A 22,196-nucleotide genomic window follows, 5' to 3' on the forward strand; every position below is an offset into this window, starting at 1 on the left:
GATAGGCCACGTGCAGTGGCTCACGTCTATAATCTCAGCACTTTAGGGAGGTCAAGGCGGGAGGATTGCTTGAGTCCAGGAGTTTGAGACCAGCCTGGGCAACATGGTGAGACCCCATCTCTACAAAATAACTAGCAAATTAGCCGAGCATGGTTGCACATGACTGTAGTCTTAGCTACCCGGGAGACTGAGGTGGGAGGATCACTTGAACCCAAGAGTGGGAGGCTGCAGTGAGCTGTGATCGAGCCACTGCACTTCAGCCTGGGCGACAGGGCAAGACCCCATTTCCAATAAAAAAACATAAGCATACACATATAACTTTGATTGTGTCTTAACAAGTCCTCATATGTATTATTCAGAAAACTATTTTTTCTCTTGCCTTATATGCATTGACAGTCTCTATATGTTAATACATCTAAATAAACTTCACTTTTAAATGTTGCATAGTATTCCAAAACACAGATGTACCTTTGTTTAACTCTTCATCTACTAATGGAAACTTAGGCTCCCCCCACCACACACACAGCTGCAATGACAGTATTTGTATATGTATTTTTGTATCTATGTGTCAGTATTTCTGTGGGGACAGTCTCTGGAATTTGAATTTCTGTATCAAAAAGCATGCACATTTAAAATTTTAAAACATAGCTAAATTACTCTCTCAAAGTTTATGTTTCTACCAATGGTGTATGCAGGTGTTTATTTCCTCACATGCTCTCTAGCTTTGGATATTACTAGGCTTTTCAATTTTTTCATCCACTGGGAAAAACAAATGTCATGTTGCTTGCCCTACTTTTCTATCTGTAAGTATTCCAAGGGAGCAGACAGAGCCTCCTGTTGTTCATTAATAAACTGGATTCCCAAGAACCATTAAGTGTGCTTTATTATGGTCGTCAATAAGGTTTTGGAAGAGGTAGTGTGCTTGGGTTGGGAAATTTCATCAAAACATTATCAGAAATCCCTATGTAGAAAATTCTCATTTTTACAAATGTTAAATGAACTTCTTTCGATACTCAAGTCACAATCAGTTTCTTTCTTTCTTTGATTATTGAAATGTTTTTCAGTTGTTAATCCTACATTTAGTCCACATTCAGCATTGGGACATGTGTTTGCAATTGTTCATCATAGGACAGGACAACATGGTTGGCCTTCATTTTTGTCTTTTAAGTTCTGGGGTACGTGTGCAGGATGTGCAGGTTTGTTACACAGGTGAATGTGTGCCATGGTGATTTGCTGTACCTATCAACCCATCACCTAGGTATTAAACCCAGCATGCATTAGCTATTCTTCCTGATTCTCTACCCACCCCCTCCCCGACAGGCCCTGGTGTGTGTTGTTCCCCTCCATGTGTCTGTGTGTTCACATTGCTCAGCTTCCACTTATAAGTGAGAATATGTGGTGTTTGGTTTTCTGTTCCTGCATTAGTTTGCTGAGGATGATGGCTTCCAGCTCCATCCATGTCCCTGCAAAGGACATGATCTCATTCCTTTTTATGGCTGCATAGTATTCCATGGTGTATATGCACCACATTTTCTTTATCCAGTCTATCACTGATGGGCATTTAGGTTGATTCCATGTCTTTGCTATTGTGAATAGTGCTGCAATAAATATATGTGTGCATGTATCTTTATAACAGAATGATTTATATTCCTTTGGGTATATACCCAGTAATGGGATTGCTGGGCACTGAACTGCTATTATAACAGTCTGTTGAGAGATGCCAGGAGTAGGTCAACTGGTTCCAAAATGACCTTAGAGATTGTTTCTTATCACAGATCTTCATTTGAAAGTCATTATGTCCTATTTCACATGAGAAGACACCATTACATGAAGCAACTGTTATCTTCAAGCTAATAGCTGGACCAATGTTTTGGTTCAGAAGTAAGGCATGTTGGAATATTCTAAAAGATACAAGTCAGGTTGTCAGCAGTGCTCTCTGTCTTGGGTAGATACCCCATTCTTTCTCCCGCATGCGTCTGCGTTTTCCCTCATGTCATTGCAAATATCCCCATGTTCCCCTTTCAACTCTGAGCCAAACTTAGTAATTAACCAAGAGTTAGCCCTTTAGTGGAGAAAGAATTCTGCCTCTGGCACAAGAGACCTAAATGCCCCAATCCTTGATATCAGAGGGTTTAGGTTCTAGGCAAGTGAAGACACAAACACACAAAGAAATATCTAGCCAAGCAGGGTCTCTAGAAGGGACCACCCCACCCCAGGTCTGGTCCAATCACTTCGTTGTCCAGTGCCCTGTGATACTGTTAATGAAGACTTCAACTGAACAGTCATTCATGCCACAAAAACATTAACAAGGCTGGGCGTGGTGGCTCACACCTGTAATCCCAGCACTTTGGGAGGCTGAGGTGGGCGAATCACCTGAGGTCAGAAGTTCAAGACCAGCCTGGCCAACATGGTGAAACCTTGTCTCTACTAAAAATGAAAAAAAAAAAAAAAAAAAAAATTAGCCAGGTGTGGTAGCGTGTGCCTGTAATGCCAGCTACTCAGGAGGCTGAGGCAGGAGAATCGCTAACCTGGGAGGCGGAGGTTGCAGTGAGCCGAGATCATGCCACTGCACTCCAGCCTGGGTAACAGAGCGAGACTCCGTCTCAAAACAAAACAAAGCAAAACAAAACAAAAAACATTAACAAGATCAGTCCCCAAACTGGCTTTGGGCTTGCACTTCCAGTTTTTATATAAGTTCCTCAAAAGCAGGGTTTACATCCATTTTTTCTGTAACTCCACTGCCAAGTTCAAGCTGTGACATGCAGTAGGGAACCCAGGGGGCCTCGGCTGATGAGCTCACTGCAGTATTGAAGTATTATGCAGTCAAGAAAGTCTACTTTCCATTGGCCTAATTTTGCTTTTTTATTATTATTTTTCATTTTCAGGTGTGCACAGAGGTTCTCCACCTTTTTTTCTGAACTCGCAGTCAGGTGAGTGATGTTATTTCTATGAGATAATGTTGTAGAAATGCGGAACATGTTGGCTTGGTTTTTTTTTTTTTCTTTCCTATTTTCCCTCCTTCATTGCAAATTCCCATCCCTATATCAACTTTATTCTTTTTTGTTTGTTTTGTTTTGTTTTTAGCTCCTCACTCCCACTTGGAGCTCTCTTTCCTTCAGACACTTTCTTTTCCTTGGGGATTCTATTGTTGACCTATTTCTTCTTGGTAACCCAATTGCTTTTGAATGGGCGTTCAGAAACGGGTACTGATTTTGAAGTTACATGGTGCGATCAAAGCTGGGGAAAGATAATGATAATTTACGTGGAATTATTTGGAATTCTGTTTCACTGTTTTTCCCTTTCCTGCTCCCTGGACGTGTGTCCCTTGGCTCTAACAGCTTTTGTCATGTTTTGAAATGGACCAAGGAAGTGTTTGTTCTCTCTCTGACCTAAGTGCTGTGCAAATGCAACTGTCAAAGGATCCTTCCAACCAGATTTCTGCCCATGACCCTCTTCTAGATAGAAATTCTGAAGCCACTACTTTCACACTTCCTATTTCTTTCTTTTATCTCTCCCTCTGTCACCCAGGTTGGAGTGCAGTGGTGCAGTCACAGCTCACTGCAGTCTTGACCTCCCAGGCTCAAGTGATCCTCCCACCTCAGCCTCCTGAGTAGCTGGGACCACAGGTTCGTGCACCCATGCGTGGCTAATTTTTTATTTTTTGTAGAGACAGGATCTCCCTATGCTGCCAGACAGGCCTCAAACTCCTGGCCTCAATCCATCCTCCTGCTTCAGCCTCCCAAAGTGCTGGGATTACAGGCCTGAGCCACTGTACCCAGCCTATTTCTTTTGAGACTCATAAATAGTGGTTATTTCTGGGAATTCATTGACATAAATTATCAAAATTTTGTAAACAATGTAAATATCATAATGAATATAAACTAGAATGATCCTATTATAACTTACATGATAAATAACACATCGTTATTATAATAGATACTAGTAAGTTATTGCTATAAATAAGGTTACAACACCTGAGCGGGGTCACACAGCCAGTAAATGGCCCAGCTGGGACCTGAAACAGGAATTGGCATGGTGTGATGACAAAACTAAGGAAGGGCACAGAATCCTGGTGGGGGGTGGGCCCTGGTGGGTAAGACGGGGTTGGTTTCCTGAGTCCTTCGCTTCCTCTCCAGCATGGTTTCCTAGATGACCACTAACCATGCGCTTTTGCCCTATCCCTGCCCCAGCCCTGCAGTGCAGATCAATGCCCCAGGAGGCTTTTAAGAAGAGTCTCTTATTTCTCTCCTCTACATATTGATAGAATTATTTTGCAGTAATAGATTCTGGACCAAATCAATGAAAAAATATTTGTCGAGTGCCTGCTGTGGGTGTGGGGGTGAGGTGGAGGCCAAGCCTATATAGGAGAGGCTATTGTGTTCTGCTTCCTTGTTTTTGTTTTTAGGCCAAGTCGAGTCTGATGGACCATTGAACAGAAAGTATCTTTTGTTTGTTGTTTAAAAAAAAATCACTATTTATTTGGCCATGCCAATGACCAATGAATCTGAGTAGTGGCTATTAAGCTCTCGGGGGCGGGAAAGGTATCTGCCTTGGTTTTTGCAGTATCTCGAGTCCCTGGCATGGAATCTTGCTTGTAACAGAACTTCAATAAATATTCATCAACTAGCTGAATGAATGTCAATTATTTTGGAAATAATTCCAAAATCTGTTTACATTTAGGACTGGAGTGTATTATAAACTTATCTTCTTTAGCTGGGGATGGTGGGGTGTGCCTGTAGTCCCAGCTACTTGGGAGCCTGAGGCAGGAAGATCTCTTGAGCCTGGCAGGTGGAGGTTGCAGTGAGCCGAGATTGCACCACTGCACTCCAGCCTGGGTGACAGAGCGAAACCCTGTCACAAAAAAAGCAAGCAAACAGCAACCAAACAACAACAACAACAACAAAACAAAAGCTTGTCTTCTAATTATGCTTGTAATCATAGCTAACACTTCTTGACTAAACTAAGACTTTCATTATATTACCTCATTTAATCCCCACAGAACCCTGTGAACTAGGTCTTAGCATTACTTCCATGTCTTCAGATGAAGAATTTTAAACTCCAGAGAGGTTAAGGAACAGCCCAAGTTTACACTGTAAGTGGTGGAGCTTAGATGTGAAGGCTCTACCATGCGTGTTGCCGAATCCTATGCTATTCTGCTCATTTGTGTGTGTTAAACATACTGCAAGCATTGGGGGAAGACCCTGAAGAGTAAGGGGAGAGAGATGAAGTAGGCTTTCACCTTGCCTTGGATAATTCACACATGGCTAATCAAGAGTATGGTAGATTGGAGGTATGAGAGAGTGGAGAAATTTGGAGATGAGCAAGGGAACCAAAAAACAGAACACCCCTTGGCCGGGCGCGGTGGTTCACGTCTATAATCCCAGCACTTTGGGAGGCCGAGGTGGGTGGATCACCTGAGGTCAGGAGTTCGAGACCAGCCTGACCAACAGGGTAAAACCCTGTCTCTTCTAAAATTACAAAAATTAGCCAGGCGTGGTGGCAGGCACCTGTAATCCCAGCTATTCAGGAGGCTGAGGCAGAAGAATCACTTGAACCCAGGAGGTGGAGGTCGCGGTGAGCCGAGATCACGCCATTGTATTCCAGCCTGGGTGACAAGAGCGAAACTCCGTCTCAAAAAAAAAAAAAAAAAAAAAAACCAAACCCAAAAACAAAAAAACAGAACACCCCCTCGCCAGGTTTGGTGAGTGTATGTTTACATTAAGTGCACACTTTAGTTCTAATCTTGCACGTCTGATATTGATTCACTTGTTTTATTGCATAAAGCTTCCTTTTTCTGCACCAGAAAGCACTTACTGCTTATTAAGAAAATCATTTTTGCACTGTAAAGACCAAATAAATCATTTCCTTCCATTTGATTCCAGAGATGTGAACGTTTCACACTGCAATGAGGCCGTATGGCTCAGCATTGACTTGACTTTGTGCTCTGACAAACAACATACAAGGCTGCTGTTTTAGAGTTCCTATTCAGCACTTACCAGTTAACCTAGTTTCTGTCATCTTTAGGACATGGTTGTTTTTGGCATATGGGATGTTGTTTCTCTTACTACAGTAATACTGGTTTTAGTTCTTGGTGACCTTATCTTCAAAAAATTTTGTTGCTGAAGTTCAGAACAGTTCCTTTTGTCCAATATTTATTCAAACTACCTCAATTTACAAGATTTGAAATTGCTGCTAGACATTTCTGTGAGCATCTTGGAGAAATCTGAAAACAGTCTCATTTGATTTATATAATGGGTAAAAATCTAAGGACTTTCCTTGTCTGGTTTTGGCATTGGGGTTATGATAGCCTTGTAAAAGTGAATTCAGATGTGCTCTTTTTCTTTAGTTTCTGTGCGATTGGAACTCTTATTCCTTAAATATTTGATAGAATCATCAGTGAAGCCGTCTGGGCCTGGAGTTTTCTTTGTGGGACGTTTTGAGATTTTTAATGGTTATACCTACTATTCATGTTTATCATTTCTACTTGATTCCTTCTTGGTAATTGGTATTTGTTTCTAGAAATTTGTCCCTTTCTATCTAGAGTTTCAAAATTATTGAAGAAAGTTGTCCCTAAGAGCCTTTTATATTTATTATGTTTATAGCATTTACAGGTGTGTTGCTTTTTCCATACCTCCTATTAGCTGCTTCCTCACTCCCTGCCTCTCTCTTTTTCTCCCCTTTCTCCCTCCCCTCCCTCTGTCTCTTGATTTTGCCAGAATTGTCTTTTCAAAGAGCAACATTGGCTTTGTTAATCTTTGTGTCTTTTTTCTGTCTTTATTATATGCTTCTTTTTTTTTCATTACCTTCCTTCTTCTTCTTTGGGTTTGTTTTGCTGTACTTTTTCACACGTCTTAAGAATCTTAATTCATTAATTTTAAGCCTTTCTCTTTTTCTAATTTGTATGTTTAAAATATAATTTTCACTCTATCTTTAGGTGTATCCTATATGTTTTATATATAGCGTTTTTATTATTGATCAAGTCAAATATTTTCTTTATTCTTCTTTTTTCTTTTTGAGACAAGGTCTTGCTCTGTTGCCCAGGCTGCAGTGCATTGGCGTGATCATGGTTCACTACAGCCTCTACCTCCTTGTCTCAGGCTATCCTCTTGCCTTAGACTCCCATGCAGCTGGGACCACAGGCGCATACCACCATGCCCGGCTAATTTTTTGATTTATTTGTAGAGATGGGGGGGTCCCACTTTGTTGCCCAGGCTGGGCTCGAACTCCTGGGCTCAGGTGATCCTTCTACCTCAGCCTCCCAAAGTGCTGGGATTACAGGTGTGAGCCACCACGCCTGGCGAATATTTTCTAATAAACATTGTGACTTACTTGACCCATAGGTTATTTGTTAAATAATACATCTAACTTTTTGTTATTACAACTTAATTGTGTTGTGGTCAAAGAACATGCTGCTTTCCTGTTTTTCAATTCTTTACAAAGCTTTTGAGACTTTTCTGATGGTCTGGATGGTTTCACAGACATTCCATGTGCACTTGAAAAGATTATGTACGCTGCAGTTGTTGAATGGGGGCTTCTAAATATGGTCCTCGTGTTGTTGGTTAAATGTGTCATTCAAATATTCTATATCCTTAATGACTTTCTTATTTAATTTTTACCAATTGCTGATAGAGATCTCTCATTATGATTGTGAATTTGTTCTATTTCTCCTTATATTCCATCAATGCTGTTTGGTGTATTTTGAGGCTACAGTAGTTGCATTCACATGTACATTTCTTCAGTCTTCAATTCAGAATTGAATCTTTTATGAATGAACGGTTTTATTTCTAGGTAAAGCATTTTGCTTTAAAGTATAATTTGTCTGATATTAGTATAAACACATTAGTTTTCTTTTGATTAGCTTGGGCATAGCATATCTTTTCCATCTCTTTACTTTCAAACTTTCTGAATCATTAGGTTCTATTTGTGTCCTTGTGAATAGCATATAATTGGAGTTTGTTTTTTTTTCAGTCTGATAATCTTTGTCTTTTACTAGAATCATTGAGTCCATTTATATTACATGAATCATTTTATCTGCATTTTTTTTCTTTTCTTTTTTTTTTTTTTTTTTTGAGACAGAGTTTCACTCTTGTTGCCCAGGGCTGGAGTGCAGTGGTGCAGTCTCGGCTCACTGCAACCTCTGCCTCCTGGGTTCAAGCGATTCTCCTGCCTCAGCCTCCCGAGTATCTGGGATTACAGGCACCTGACACCATGCCTGGCTAATTTTTTGTATTTTTTTTTTTAGTAGAGATGTGGTTTCATCATGTTGGTCAGGCTGGTCTCAAACTCCTGACCTCAGGTGATCCACCTGCCTTGGCCTCCCAAAGTGCTGGGATTACAAACGTGAGCCACTGCACCAGCCTGCATTTGTTTTTAAATCTTTATCATTTTCTATTTTTCCTAACCATTCTTTGTTGCTGTTTCTCCTCTTTCTTGCCTTTTTTCCAGACTGACTGAATATGTTAAAAACTGTTTTCCTCCTCCACTAGTTAGGAAGTTATATGTCCCTTTTCTGTTCTTTAGTTACTAAAGAAATTACAACCTGTTGTAGAAATTACAACATGTCTACTCAACTTCTCAATATGTAAAGATAATCAATACCTTTAGCTTCCTTTAGTATAATTCAAGGACCTTGGAAGACTTTGATTTTTGAATTTCATTTTGTCATCTCCTTAGTTATATTACAGACAATACATGTATTATTTCCTATGTTTCTATATATGAGATAGTTGCTGTATGTTTTTATCATGTTTCACTAATCCCTACAAGATGTTATTGTTCTATATAGTAGTTTTGTTTTGTTTCAAGACAGAGTGTCCCTCTATCACCCAGGCTGGAGTGCAGTGGCACGATCTTGGCTCACTGCAACCTCCGCCTCCCAGGTTCAAACAATTCTCCTGCCTCAGCCTCCCAAGAAGCTAGGGTCACAGGTGCCCGCCACCACATCTGGCTAATTTTGGTATTTTTAGTAGAGATGGGGTTTCACCATGTTGGCCAGGCTGGTCTTGAACTCCTGAGGTCAAGTGATCTGCCCATCTCAGCCTCCCAAAGTGCTGGGATTACAGGCGTGAGCCACCATGACTGGCACTGTTTTATATAGTAAAAGTTCATTTGGATTTGCCAATAGAGAGTACTAACCCTAGTTCTGGGCAACTGGGGCCTCTGGCCTGTGACTTGTGATTTAGAGTCCCCACTCTGGCCTTTCTCTAGCTCCACCCCTCTCCAAATGGCAAGAAGTCTGTGGCGTCAAGAAGTCATGCCTACCTGGAGCCTGCCTCCCCCTTCCCTCACCCTTGCTTCTAGATCATACTCTGGGAATCCAGGACCCTGAAATTCCCAATCCAAACATTCTGTGCCAATTTCTAGGACCTGGGCACTCCCCTTCCCCATTGCAAGCCATGCTGCAGGTGTACGTACTCCCAGACCCAAGGGATGACCAAGGGGTACATGCATGAAGGAGAGGGGGTTAGGGGTATGCAGGCTGTGGTGATCACGTGCGTGTGCACAAAGCCTCTTACAGCTTGGAATGAAGCCTTAGGGGAAGAATAAGGGCAAAGCCTTCTTTTAAACTCTTGAACTGTATCTTAGAAATGTTAGCCATGGGCCTGGCCACAAACCCACCACTTCCTTTGTTCCTCATTCCTCCTTGCATCTCAGATCTTATGTCTTTTGCCTGAATACATGTTTTAGGATTGATTTCAGTAATGATTTGCAGGCAGGGAACAACATCACAGTTTCTGTTTGTCTGGGAGTATCTTCATCTTGCCCTCATTCTTCAAAGATATTTTCCCTGAGAGCAGAATTCTAAGTCGGCAGTTTCTTTCCGGCACGCTGCAGACAGACTTCCACTGGTTCCGGCTTCCATTGTTGCTTCTGAGAAGATGGCTGTCAGTCTAACAGCGGCTTCTTAACAGCCTTTCTCTTTTTTTTTTTTTTTTTTTTTTTTTTTTTTTTGAGGTGCAGTCTTGCTCTGACGCCCAGGCTGGAGTGCAGTGGTGTGATCTCAGCTCACTGCAACCTCTGCCTCCCGGGTTCAAGCGATTCTCCTGCCTCAGCCTCCCGTGTAGCTGGGATTACAGGTGGGTGCCACCACACCTGGCTAATTTATGTAATTTTAGTAGAGACGGGATTCCACCTCCTTGGCAGGCTGACCTTGAACTCCTGGCCTCAAGTGATCCACCCACCTCGGCCTCCCAAAGTGCTGGGATTACAGGCGTGAGCCACCACACCCCCAGCCTGACAGCTGCTCCTTTGAAGGTTATCTGTCTTCTTTTTCTGACAATTTTTCAGATGTTCCTGTTTTTGTTTTCTCTCATTTTCACTATGATGTATCTAGGTGTAGATCTCTTTTTATTTATTGTGATTGAGATTCTTTGGGCTTCTTAAATCTGAGGATTGGTGTTTTTCACCCATGACTAAGGAGGCACTTAGTCATTATCATTCCAAACACTGATTCTCTCCTCTTTGAATTTTGTTTAAATGTATGTTAGACATTATATTTCTTTTCTCCATGTCTCTGAACTTTTCTTTCATATGTCATATTTGATACTCGGGTTTGCCTCATTAGGCCCATACCCATAGGTATAAGTGGGCTTCATTGCTTACATTGCTTACCGGGTTCCTGCTTGAGTTTCACCTTTGGCCTGGCAATTCCTTTCTATCTTGCCAGCTCTTTGATATGTTTAAGAAAATGCACGGCTGGGCAGTGGCTCACGCCTGTAATCCCAGCACTTTGGGAGGCTGAGCTGGGTGGATCAACTGAGGTCAGGAGTTCAAGTCTAGCCTGGCCAACATGGTGAAACCCCATCTCTACTAAAAATAGAAAAAATTAGCCAGGTGTGGTGGCAGGCGCCTGTAATCCTAGCTACTCATGAGGCTGAGACAGGAGAATTGCTTGAACCCAGGAGGTGGAGGTTGCAGTGAGCCAAGATCATGCCATTGCTCTCCAGCCTGGGAGACAGAGTGAGACTCTGCCTCAAACAAACAAAAAAAAAGAAGAAGAAGAAAGAAAATGTGCCGGGTATGGTGGCTCACTCCTGTAATCCCAGCACTTTGGGAGGCTGAGGCCCAGGAGTTTGAGACCAGGAGCTCAATACCAACCTAGGCAACATGGTAAAGCTTCATCTCTACAAAAAATTAAAAAATTAGCCAGGTGTGGTGGTACATGCCTGTAGTCTCAGCTACTCAGGAGGCTGAGGCAGGAGGATCAATTGAGCCCACAGGGTCGAGGCTGCAGTGAGCCATGATCATGCCACTGCACTCCAGCCTGGGTGACAGAATGAGACCCTGTCTCAAAAAATAAATACTAATAATAATAAAAGAAAATGCTTTTAGCATTTTATTCATGATTTTTAATTGTCTTCAGCCCAAGGTTTGATCTAACTAACCTAACCTATTTCCGGAACGCTGAAGACATTTTTTTTCCCCTGAGATATTTCCTGTATCGAAGTCATTGAGCAGTGTTCAAATAGAAATTTAATTATGCTTTTCTTACCAGTTTCCTGATTCTTTCTCTGACTTCTTTGAAAATTGAACAATCCAAATCAATTGCTTTTTCACTTTTTGTTCTTGCTTTATCCACACTGAGAACCCCTGCAGTCCTTTTTTTTTTACATTTTCCCTTGTGGTGGTCTTGTAAGCCAACATATATGACTCCGTATAAATGTCCCAAAAGCATAGAGTTTTCTAGAAGACTTAGGGAAAATTATCATACCTCTTGTAACTCAGGTCAAAAATAGTAATCATTGCCTCTATCATAGTAGCTATGGTATAATCAAAGTATGCCAGTTAACCAGAGATAACAGAGAATAACTCTCACCCAGACCTACCCTATGGTGGTATCAAGCTATTTCTCCCTTTCTGATATTATTCTTTAATTATTCTACATCTAAAGACAGATTTATCATTTATTGTCATAACAGGTTGCACTGATGATATATATTTAAAAATATGATACTGATACTATTTAATGAAATTGAAGAGCTCCAGAATGAGTTTTTAGAGTGGAAGCACCATGGCATATAGTCATGTAGTTCATGCACTATACAACTCTAGAGAGAGGTTGCCATTTACATCAGAGTTCACAACTTAAAAGGGGGCCCTGGATAAAGATGAATTGGGGATCATCTTTAATCTAGTGTCAAGGTCTATGTTTCACTGTTTAAATGCTACCAAATAGTTTTCTTTGTAATTGTTGCTATCTTCCTAGCCATCCTTAGCACCTTAAAAATTTGCTAAGAACCAGTGGTTATTCAAATCCTCTTTGTTGATGACCTGGATAGCATTGAGCTAACCCCAATTGCACCAGAAGATGAATAGATGTTTGTGTTAGGCTGTTCTTACATTGCTATAAAGAAATCCCCGAGACTGGGTCATTTATAAGAAAAGGGGTTTAATTGGCTCCTGGTTCTGCATGCTGTACAAGAAGCATAGTGGCATTTGCTTCTGGGGCTCACTTATCACCAAGGGGATGGCCCAAGCTATTCATGAAGGATTCTCCATGATCCAACACCTCCCACCAGCTCACACCTCCAACATTCAACATGAGATTTGGATAGGGGCACGTATCCAAACTATATCAATGTTCCAGCTGAAACAGAGAAAAATGGCTTTGATGTGCAATGACTAAAGGTTTCCAACTTCACAGATTTCCCTTTGATTAGTTATCCTAGAGACTTTATGACCTAATAGGACATTCTCGGTTTATGCAGAAGGCAGTAGAAGCTACATTATTTCAAATATCATAAAACTTCTCCAAAAACATATGTTCAGCCTTGAGAAAACGTATTCCAGATCTGACAACTGAAAGCAGTCTTTTGAGTGGTGCCAGTCTGCATTAAGTTCTTGATCTATATTTTTTTTCAAGATGATTTCTGGGATCATCTTTCATTCTGGCCTTTCCTACCTGCATTTGGAAGTTGAGTAGATCCTGTCTTTAGTGAAAAGGCATAGTTTATTTTGATCGGAGGTCTCAGTTACAGCACATAGTAGTCACTCACTGTGTATGTACACTGAGTCACTGAATACACAAATTTACCTTTGATCATGTCTTGTACACCACTTAGGTCCTGCCCTAAGAGTTAGCAAAGGTCAAGAATGAGTCTGTAGACATTTTAAGATTGTATAATAACATTTTGAACTTGATGTCTTTCACCTGATGGACTCAAAACATTTTACTTACAAGGAGACAAAGTCTCAGGAGGCTGGCGTTGTGTTCTGGTAGAAAGAGTAAGGGTTCTACCAAATAGCTGAATGACCTTGACCCATCCCCTAGACTTGCAGGGGTGTCCAATCTTTTGGCTTCTCTGGGCTACATTGGAAGAAGAATTGTTGTGGGCTACACATAAAATACACTATCGCTATTGATAGCTGATGAGCTAAAAAAAAAAAATTGCAAAAGAAATATAATGTTTTAAGAAAGTTTAAGAATTTGTGTTGGGCCACATTCAAAAGCATCCTGGGCCACATGTGACCCGTGGGCCGCGGGTTGGAGAAGCTTGCCATGATGGGCCTCTTTCATCTGTAGAATGAGGGTTCGAGGATAGGTGATTTCTGAGTTCCTTTCCAGAAATAAACCACTCTGATACTGTCTCCCCAGGCTACACTTAAATACTTGTGAATTAAATCTAAGTCAACTCCACCAGTTTCAGGTAGAGTCAAGCCTAAGGCATTTGCAGAGGAGAGCATTTTCTGTGGCGCTGTAGTTCACTCAATAATGCCTCCGTTTTTTTTTTTTAAAAAGCAGTGCTTTTGGAGGGGGGACAGAGTTCAAAAACTTAAAAAATAGGTTAATTTTTAAACTTTTTATTGAAAATTATGGCATACATATAAGTGTACAACTCGGTGAATTTTGTGAACTGAACACGCCCATGTAACTGGCACACATAATATTCCCGGTACCTCAGAAGCCTCCCTTGTGCCCACATCCAATATTGTTATAACTCCCTGCCTTCCAAGGATAAGCCTTCTCCTGTCTTCTCACCGCATCGATTAGTTTTTTCTGCTTCGATTTCTCATGCATGGAATTATGTACAATAAGTACTCTTTTCTCTCTGGTTTCCTTGGCAAACATTATATTTCTGAGCTGCACTGAGATTGTTTTGTATAGCTGTAGCAGACACTTAGGTCTTTCCTCCAGAGAGACATCAATACATCTTTGCACAACTGTGTTAACATCCTCATTTGAGTGACTCCTTTGGGAAGATCAATAACATGCCATTATGCCCAGAGAGAGGTTAAAAGAGGAGGGAGAAATTAGAGGCCTTTTATAATTGATCAACATATTATAGCATTAATACATAATACAATTTATTAATTTAAGATATGCAAGCTGTCTTTTGAAGGAGAAAGATTCACCTGCTGGTCTAAAACATCATCATGTCAGGTCAAGGAAAGAATCACTCTCCTAGTGCTGGTTATGAGTATTCAATTATAGAATTCTTAAAGATTGCCAGCTTTATGGGACAGAAATTCTGGCTTATATATCCCCCTTCTTTCCATGCCCTCTACCCCTTAATCCCAGCACTGCCTGATCCTGCACATACTAGGTGCAAAATAGATACCTGTTGAATGAATGAATGAATGAATGACGAGTATAGCTAACATTTACAGTACCTTCACAGTGCCAGCCACTGTGCAAAGATTTCTTGTTTACTCACTGCAACAGCACTCTCAGGTGGGTGCTGTTATCTCAATTTGCTAGATGGGGAAACATGACCATTGGAAATAACTTGTCCACAGTCACTCAGATATTATGTGGCCGAGCTGGGACCTTTGAACTCATGCTCTTTAGTCTTCACCACTGTGTATTCACACTCACTCTAGGACTTGCAGAGGCTGCAAGTGGTGGCTGGATTCATGAGTGCCCTTGGCTGAGAGCTCTGCTAGCTGAGGACACACAGCCTGGTTTGTCCAGCCACTTCCCTCTGGCTGTATAGAGGAAGCCTGCCCAGTTGGCTCTCGCCACCCCCTTGCTTGTGCCTGTGCCCATGAGTGGTTCCTTTCTCAGCACCCCACGCCAGCCTCTGCTCCTAGTGCTGACTGCCCGTCATGGGGTAATGTTGGCCAACTCCCAGACATGAGAGGATCAGACAGTCTTAGCATTTGCGATTCTCTCTGTGTGCTGAACTCTCCCCTAGCCCCTGCCCCACCTCCAGCACGTGCATTTCATCTAATTCACTCCTATTCAGCCCTCACATCTCAACTGGTACATATTGGCCCTCAATAAATATTTGTTGAATGAATAAATGAATGAATGGCAAATGAGGCTTTTAAATTCAATTCTGATATAAACTACTAAAATGCAAGCAATGATGATAAAATAATGTGCAACAAAAAGGAAATGCAATGTACTGATGAAACTGGGTAGTTCCCTTGACCCCTTCGTGGGACTCATGAAGGAGTGGCTCACTTACTCAGCCCACAGCTCTCACCCCCTCGCGGGAGGGAAGCACGCAGGTGAGTGGGCACAGAGGCCAGGTTCAGTGCTTCTGGGCAACCAGCAGGAGCAGGACTCTGTGCGGGCCCACGGCAGCATCGACAGGTTGCCCACGACCTCCAGAGCCCCAGAGGGCATGTGTTACAGCACATTCTTTTAGCATTGCCATCTGTGGACAGTGTAAGTGTTAAACAGCTCAGTGTCATTGTGACAGTCTCTTGCACCCGCACCCAGGTATTCGTCTGGCATCCAGGAGGAATGAAGTTGTAAGAACAAATTGGAGGGTGGCGAATGCTGAGGATTTTATTGCTGACGAAAGTGGCTCTCAGTAGGATGGGTAGCTGGAAAGGGAATGGAGTGGGAAACTTCCCCTGGAGTTTGGCCATCTGTGGCTGAACTCTTCTCCGAAGTCCCACTGTCAAGCCATCTCTCTGAAGTCAAGCTGCTCCTCTCCAACGTCCGGCTACTTCTCTTCTCTCCTTCTCTGCCACTCTGCCAGTGGGGCCTGGGTTTTTATGGATACCGGATTGGGGGGCAGGGCAGGCCAGGGTGGTTTTGGAAAAGGCAACATTTGGGCAGGGAAACAGGAACGCATGTTATCACTTTGGGCTACGGGTCCAGGCTTGAGAGTGTGGCCCTTGTCCAAGACCACCTTCTTCTACCCAATATTTCCCTGCCTCCTGTCCATATCACTTATCCTTTTGCAGTATAAAACATACAAGAGGAAAACTCCGCCTCAAAAAAAAAAAAAAAAAAAAAAGCATGAATAGGAGCTGGGCACAGTGGCGCTGCCTGAGGCAGGAGGATTGCTTGAAGCCTCAGTATACTATGATCACACCTGTGAACAGCCATTGCGCTCCAGCCTGGGCAACATAGTGAGACTCTATCTCTTTAAAAAAGTTTTTTTAAAGGAAAAATAACAGAGAGAATGATAGATTATTGAAAAGATTCTGTGTAGTGGTAATAATGATGTATTGTAACATTTTGCATTTTTAATTTCTTCTCTTGTTATTTTGCATGTGTTGATGTTTTCCATAAATCCACATGGGCTACCTTGCTTCTAAGTATAACATCCTACTGGGCAACCCTCCCATCATAAACATGGGTTTTGCTTATTGTCACCACTGCCCAACTGGCGTTTCTGATTCTCTGGAACCATAGCAATTTGAAGTGCACAGGATCACAGGTTGCCTTGGTTGAGGAATGACCTTTGAGGTATTGCTATGTTGTGATTATGGCAGCTGTGATGATCTGTTTTCGCCTTACTTTATTCCAGGATGGTTTTCTCTGCCAGGCAGTGTGGCCGTGTTGGCAGAACTGAAGAAGTTTTACTGACATTCAAGATATTCCTTGTCATCATTTGTCTTCATGTCGTTCTGGTAACATCCCTGGAAGGTAATGTGTCTGTTTTTCTTCATTTTTTTTTTTTCTGTTTATCTGCTTGTATGTGTGTAATTTTTTTGTTATTTAGGATTTTTTTACTATGGTAAAATAATACAATATTTATCATTTTAACCATTTTTAAGTATACAGTTCTTTGGCATTAAGTACATTCACAGTTTTGTGTAACTGTCACCGCTATCCATTTCTAAAACGTTTTCATCATCCCAAATAGGAACTCTATATCCATTAAACAATAACTCCCCATTTCCTTCCCCCGTACCCCTTCCTGGTAACCTCTGTTCCTTTTCTTTCTATGTATTTGCCTATTGCAAGTACCTTAGATAAGTGGAATCATACAATATTTGTCCTTTTGTGCCTGGCTTATTTCACTTAGGATGTTTTCAAAGTTCACCCACATTGCAGCTTGTATCAGAATTTCATTCTTTTTAACAGCTAATGTTTCACTGTATGCATTGACCCCATTTTGTCTATTCATTCATCCATTGATGGGCATTTGGGTCGTTTCCCCCTTTCGGCTGTTGTGAATAATGCTGCTATGAACATGGGTGTACAAATCACTATTTGAGTCCCTGCTTTCATTTCTTTGGGGCATATACCTAGAAGGGACTTGCTGGATCATATAACCCTGTGTTTAACATCTTGAGAAACTGCTAAACTGTTTTCCACAGTGGCTGTATCATTTTACATTCCTACAAGCAAGGCACAAGAATTCCAGTGTCTCCCATTCTTGACGATGCTTGTATTTTCCTGTTGTTTTGGCAATGGGTGTGAAGTGGTATCTTATTGTGGTTTTGATTTACATTTCCTTAACGATTAGTGATATTGAGCATCTTTTCATGTGCTTATTGGTCACTTGTATATCTTCTTTGGAGAAGTGTCAAATCCTTTGCTCAGTTTTGAATTGGGTTGTTTTTGTTGGTGTTGAGTTTTGGAGTTCTTTGTGTATTCTGGATATTAATCCCTTATCGGACATATAATTTGCAAGTATTTTCTCCCATTCTGTGGAGTGTTTCTTCTACTCTCTTAATAGTATCATTTCATGCATAAATTCTTTTAATTTTAATGTGGTCTATTTATTTTTACTTTTGTTGTCTATGCTTTGGTGTTATATCAAAGAAATCATTGCCAAATCCAATATCATGAAGACTTTCCCCTATGTTTTCTTCCAAGAATTTTATAGTTTTAGTTCTTATGTTTAGGTCCTTTGATCGATTTAGAGTTCATTTTTGTATATGGTGTAAGGTAAGGGTCCAACTTCACTCTCGTGCATGTGGATACCGTTTTCCAGCCGCATTTCTTGAAAAGAGTGCCCTTTTGCCATTGAATGGTCTTGGCACCTTTGTCAAAAATCACTTCGTTACTGGTGGAGGGTGTCTAGGTTCTTGGCATCTTGAACAAATAATTGGACAAAACGCACAAACGAAGCAAGGAAGGAATGAAGAGATTTATTGAAAATGAAAGTACACTCCACAGTGTGGGAGTGGCCTGAGCACAGGGGCTCAAAGGCCCTATTACAGAATTTGTGGGAGTTTCCATTGGTTACTTGGTGTATGCCCTACGTAAATGAAGAGGACGAAGTAAAGTTACAAAGTCATTTACTCAGCGTACACCCTATGGTGAGGATATTTCCTGTCATAGCTGAAGTGTGAATTGGCTTTATGTTCCCTGCCTCCAGACCCTATTTTCCTGCCTCAAATTAACCATATCGATGAGGGTTTATTTCTGGTGTTTACTTGTTCTTAAATGTATCTACTTGAAGGTACAACCATATGGAAATTTAAAGGCGGTAGAGAATCAGACAAATGAAGCAGCCTGGTATTTTCAGAAAGAGGGATCTTTAGAAGTTCATGGAACAAGAAGAAAAGGTATCCGAGAAAGGTAGTTGAAAGACCAGCAATGCTGGGCCTGCAATTTCTGTGGGCACAACTGCCAAAGGCAAGTGTAAAGAACCCTCATTAGGAGGTTCACACCTGTAATCCCAGCACTTTGGGAGGCTGAGGAGGGAGGATCACTTGAACCCAGGAATCCAAGACAAGCCTGAGCAACATAGTGAGACCCCGTCTCTACAAAAATGAAATAACATAAAAAATTAGCCAGGCGTGGTGGTGGGTGGCTGTATTCCCAGCTACTTAGGAGGCTGAGATGGGAGAATCACTTGAGCCCAGGAGGCAGAGGTTGCAGGAGGCGGAGGTTGCAGTAAACAGTGACCGTACCACTGCAGTCCAGCTTGGGTGGCAGACTGCAACCCTGTCTCAAAAAAAGAAAAAAAAAAAAAGAATCCTCATTAGGAATGAGACTGGGAAATGTTTGATACTTAAGACATCAAGGACACACAAAGAAATACCTTTATTATTCAGAAGTGGGTGGCAGGACCAAGGAATCTTTATTGCATAAGATAAAAATCTACTAGCAGCAAACAACAAAACATACAAACAAATAAAACACACATACAAATACACAGACTAAATGGAAAACTTCCCAACAAGCTATAACACAATTGGCAATCCTTCAAAAAGTAGGTACGGGGGCATGTTGTCAAGAAGCCGCCATTCTTTAAGAAAATAAATGATGGCCGGGTGCGGTGGCTCATGCCTGTAATCCCAGCACTTTGGGAGGCGAAAGCAGGTGGATCACCTGAGGTCAGGAGTTCAAGACCAGCCTCGACAACATGGCAAAGCCCTCTCTCTACTAAAAATGCAAAACATTAGCTGGGCGTGGTGGTGTGCACCTGTAATCCCAGCTATTTGGGAGGCTGAGGCAGGAGAATTGCTTGAACCCGGGAGTGGAGGTTTCAGTGAGCCGAGATCATGCCATTGCACTCCAGCCTGGGTGACGGAGTGAGACTCTGTCTCAAAAAAAATAAAGAAAGAAAAGAAAAGAAATGATAAGGACTAAATGTATTCTGAAGGCTTACAACATACCAGGTTCCTACATGCTTAGTACACGTCCACTCCCTTAATCTTCTCAATCCAGTCTAGGAAGGGGAGATCCTAGTTGTATTGCCATTTTCCAGATCAGGAAGCTGAGGCTCAGAGAGGTAAGTAACTTGCCCAAGGCTGTTAGCCCTTAAGAAGCGCAGAGCTGGAATTTGAACCCAGTAGTCAGCCTCTAGATTTTGTGCTTGTAACCACAAAACCAAGTTATGAAACTTGAGCATGCATCAGAATCCCCTGGAGGGCTTATGGAGGTACCGTTCACTAGGCCCCATCCCCAGAATTTGTGCTTCAGTGGGTCTGGGGTGGGACTGAGGAATTGACAGCTCTAACAAGCTCCCAGGTGATGCTGATGATATAGTCTAGGGACTACACTTTGAGAATCACTGCCTACACAACTGGTGGAAGACAGAAATGGAGAGAGAAATCCCTTCCTGATATATATATATATATATATATATATATATATATATATATATATATATATATATCCTAGCACTTTGGGAGGCCAAGGTGGGTGGATCGCTTGAGCCCAGCCTGGGCAACATGGGGAGACCCTGTCTCTGCCAAAAAAAAAAAAATTAGCTGGGTGGTGGCGTGCCTATGGTCCTAGCTACTCAGCAGGCAGAGGTGGGAGGGTCGCTTGAGCCCAGGAGGTCAAGGCTTCAGTGAGCTGAGATCATGCCACTGTACTACAGCCTGGGTGACAGAGCGAGACTCTCAAACAAAAAATAAAATAAAATCTAAACTATTCTCACACGCATCATCTCCTTAGGGCACTGAAACATTACTGTGGGCTTGGCAGGGCAAAACTCAAGAGTCCCCACTTTACTGATGAGTAAATGTCCCCAGGGAGGTTATTGGTTAGGAAGTGGCGGAGCCCAGACTAGATGCTAGATCTTCAGTCTCACGTTTCGGTGCTTTTTCCACCACAGGGGTAGATGAGGCAGGAAAGTGGAACACAAGGGAAAAAACTCATCCAAATGAAAGCTGTTTGTTAGAAATATGTCTTTTTGAAAAATTATGTTTTAAAATGCCAACAACAGGGGCAGGTAAATAGGAAAGTGCATGGCTCTGAAACAAACCTAAGTAGGGAAAAGCTGAGTGATCACTAAAGGCAGCTGACTGCATTTCTTGCTCCAGATCTCTGATGAATTGATTTCTTAAAGCAGTGGTTCCCAAAGTGTGGCAGATAAGTAGCACTGGCATCACCTGTCTCTCAGAACGCCCAGTAAGAGTGTTTATTCATGTTATGTATTTAGTTTGTTTTTGTTTTATTTTTCTTTCTTTTTCTTTCTTTCTTTCTTTTTTTTTTTTTTTTTTTTTTTTTTTTTTTGGAGACAGGATCTTGTTGTCGCCCAGACTTGAGTGCGCGATCTCAGCTCACTGCAGTCTCAACCTCCCGGGCTCAAGTGATCCTTCCACCTCAGTCTCCGGAGAAGCTGGGACTACAGGCAACACCACCACGCCCAACTAATTTTTTTAAATTTTTTGTAGAGATGGGGTATCACTATATTGCCCAGAGTGGTCTCAAATTCCTGGGCTCAAGCGATGCTCCCACCTTGCTTCCCAAAGTTCTGGGATTACAGACATGAGCCACCATGCCCTGCTCATGTTACTGAACAATCACCTTGATAGCACTCACCACGTGCCGGCCACTGTTCTAAGCCCTTACAAATGGCTAACTCATTTAAAGCCCACTATATAACCCCTTGAAAAAGGCACTATTATGAGCTCATTTTACCGGTGAGGAAATTGAGGCACAGAGGAGGTAAGCAACTTGCCTTAGGTCAAATAATTAAGAGGTTGCAGAGTTACAATTCAAATTCAGGCCATCTGGCTCCAAAGCCTGTACGTTGGACCTCTATACTATGGTGCCTTTTCACATTCTTAACCTCTCTGCTATGCTAGGCTCAGTTGCTTGGTAGTTGTGAATCTGTAGATTAAAAATAAAGATGGAATCCATAATTGTGAGAATCAGTGTTGTTCTGGATCACCCAGGTGGCTCAGAGGCACCACCTCCCCCAATAGCTTTGGACTGGGGCAGGGGTTCTTTTCGTTCAGGATGGCTTGGGCCTGGTTTTCGAAGGCCAAGGGGACTGACCTGCCACTTCTTCATTGGGTTATCAAGTGTGCAATAATGATTGCCTGCTGTGTGCCCAGCAGTACTGGCCGCTGAGAACATCGTCTCTGACTCCAGGGAGTTTACACTGCAGTTGGAGGGCCATGACTATGACACATGAGAACAATACAAACTATAACTAAGTCTAAAAGTGTGAGTCAGTGCTTTAGGGTCCTCACATATGGCCTGTGGCCAGATCTGTGGATTCGTTTGATGCTAAACCACCTATAGCAGATGCTGTTGGTGCCCTGCCTGTATCCCCTTGGCCCACCCCAGGGGTCACCTGCAGACAGTTCCTGTGGAT

At 42.0% G+C, this 22,196-nt stretch overlaps 1 protein-coding gene across 11 annotated transcripts in view; it reads left to right on the forward strand.

Annotated features, from left to right (window-relative positions):
• Positions 1-22,196, forward strand: part of ADGRG2 (adhesion G protein-coupled receptor G2) — a 132,514-nt gene that overhangs the window by 39,140 nt on the left and 71,178 nt on the right. For 10 of the 11 annotated variants that reach the window (XM_007991207.3, XM_007991210.3, XM_007991193.3 and 7 more), the window contains exons 2-3: positions 2,886-2,930; positions 16,710-16,828. In XM_007991207.3, coding sequence (XP_007989398.3) covers positions 16,711-16,828 — 118 coding nt within the window. In that variant the 5' untranslated portion in view covers positions 2,886-2,930; position 16,710. Of the gene's footprint in view, positions 1-2,885; positions 2,931-3,528; positions 3,627-16,709; positions 16,829-22,196 lie in introns of all 11 variants that reach the window. The other variant, XM_073013853.1, reaches the window with a different exon arrangement.

The sequence above is a fragment of the Chlorocebus sabaeus genome, chromosome X (assembly GCF_047675955.1).
Source record: "Chlorocebus sabaeus isolate Y175 chromosome X, mChlSab1.0.hap1, whole genome shotgun sequence".
NCBI lineage: Eukaryota > Metazoa > Chordata > Mammalia > Primates > Cercopithecidae > Chlorocebus > Chlorocebus sabaeus.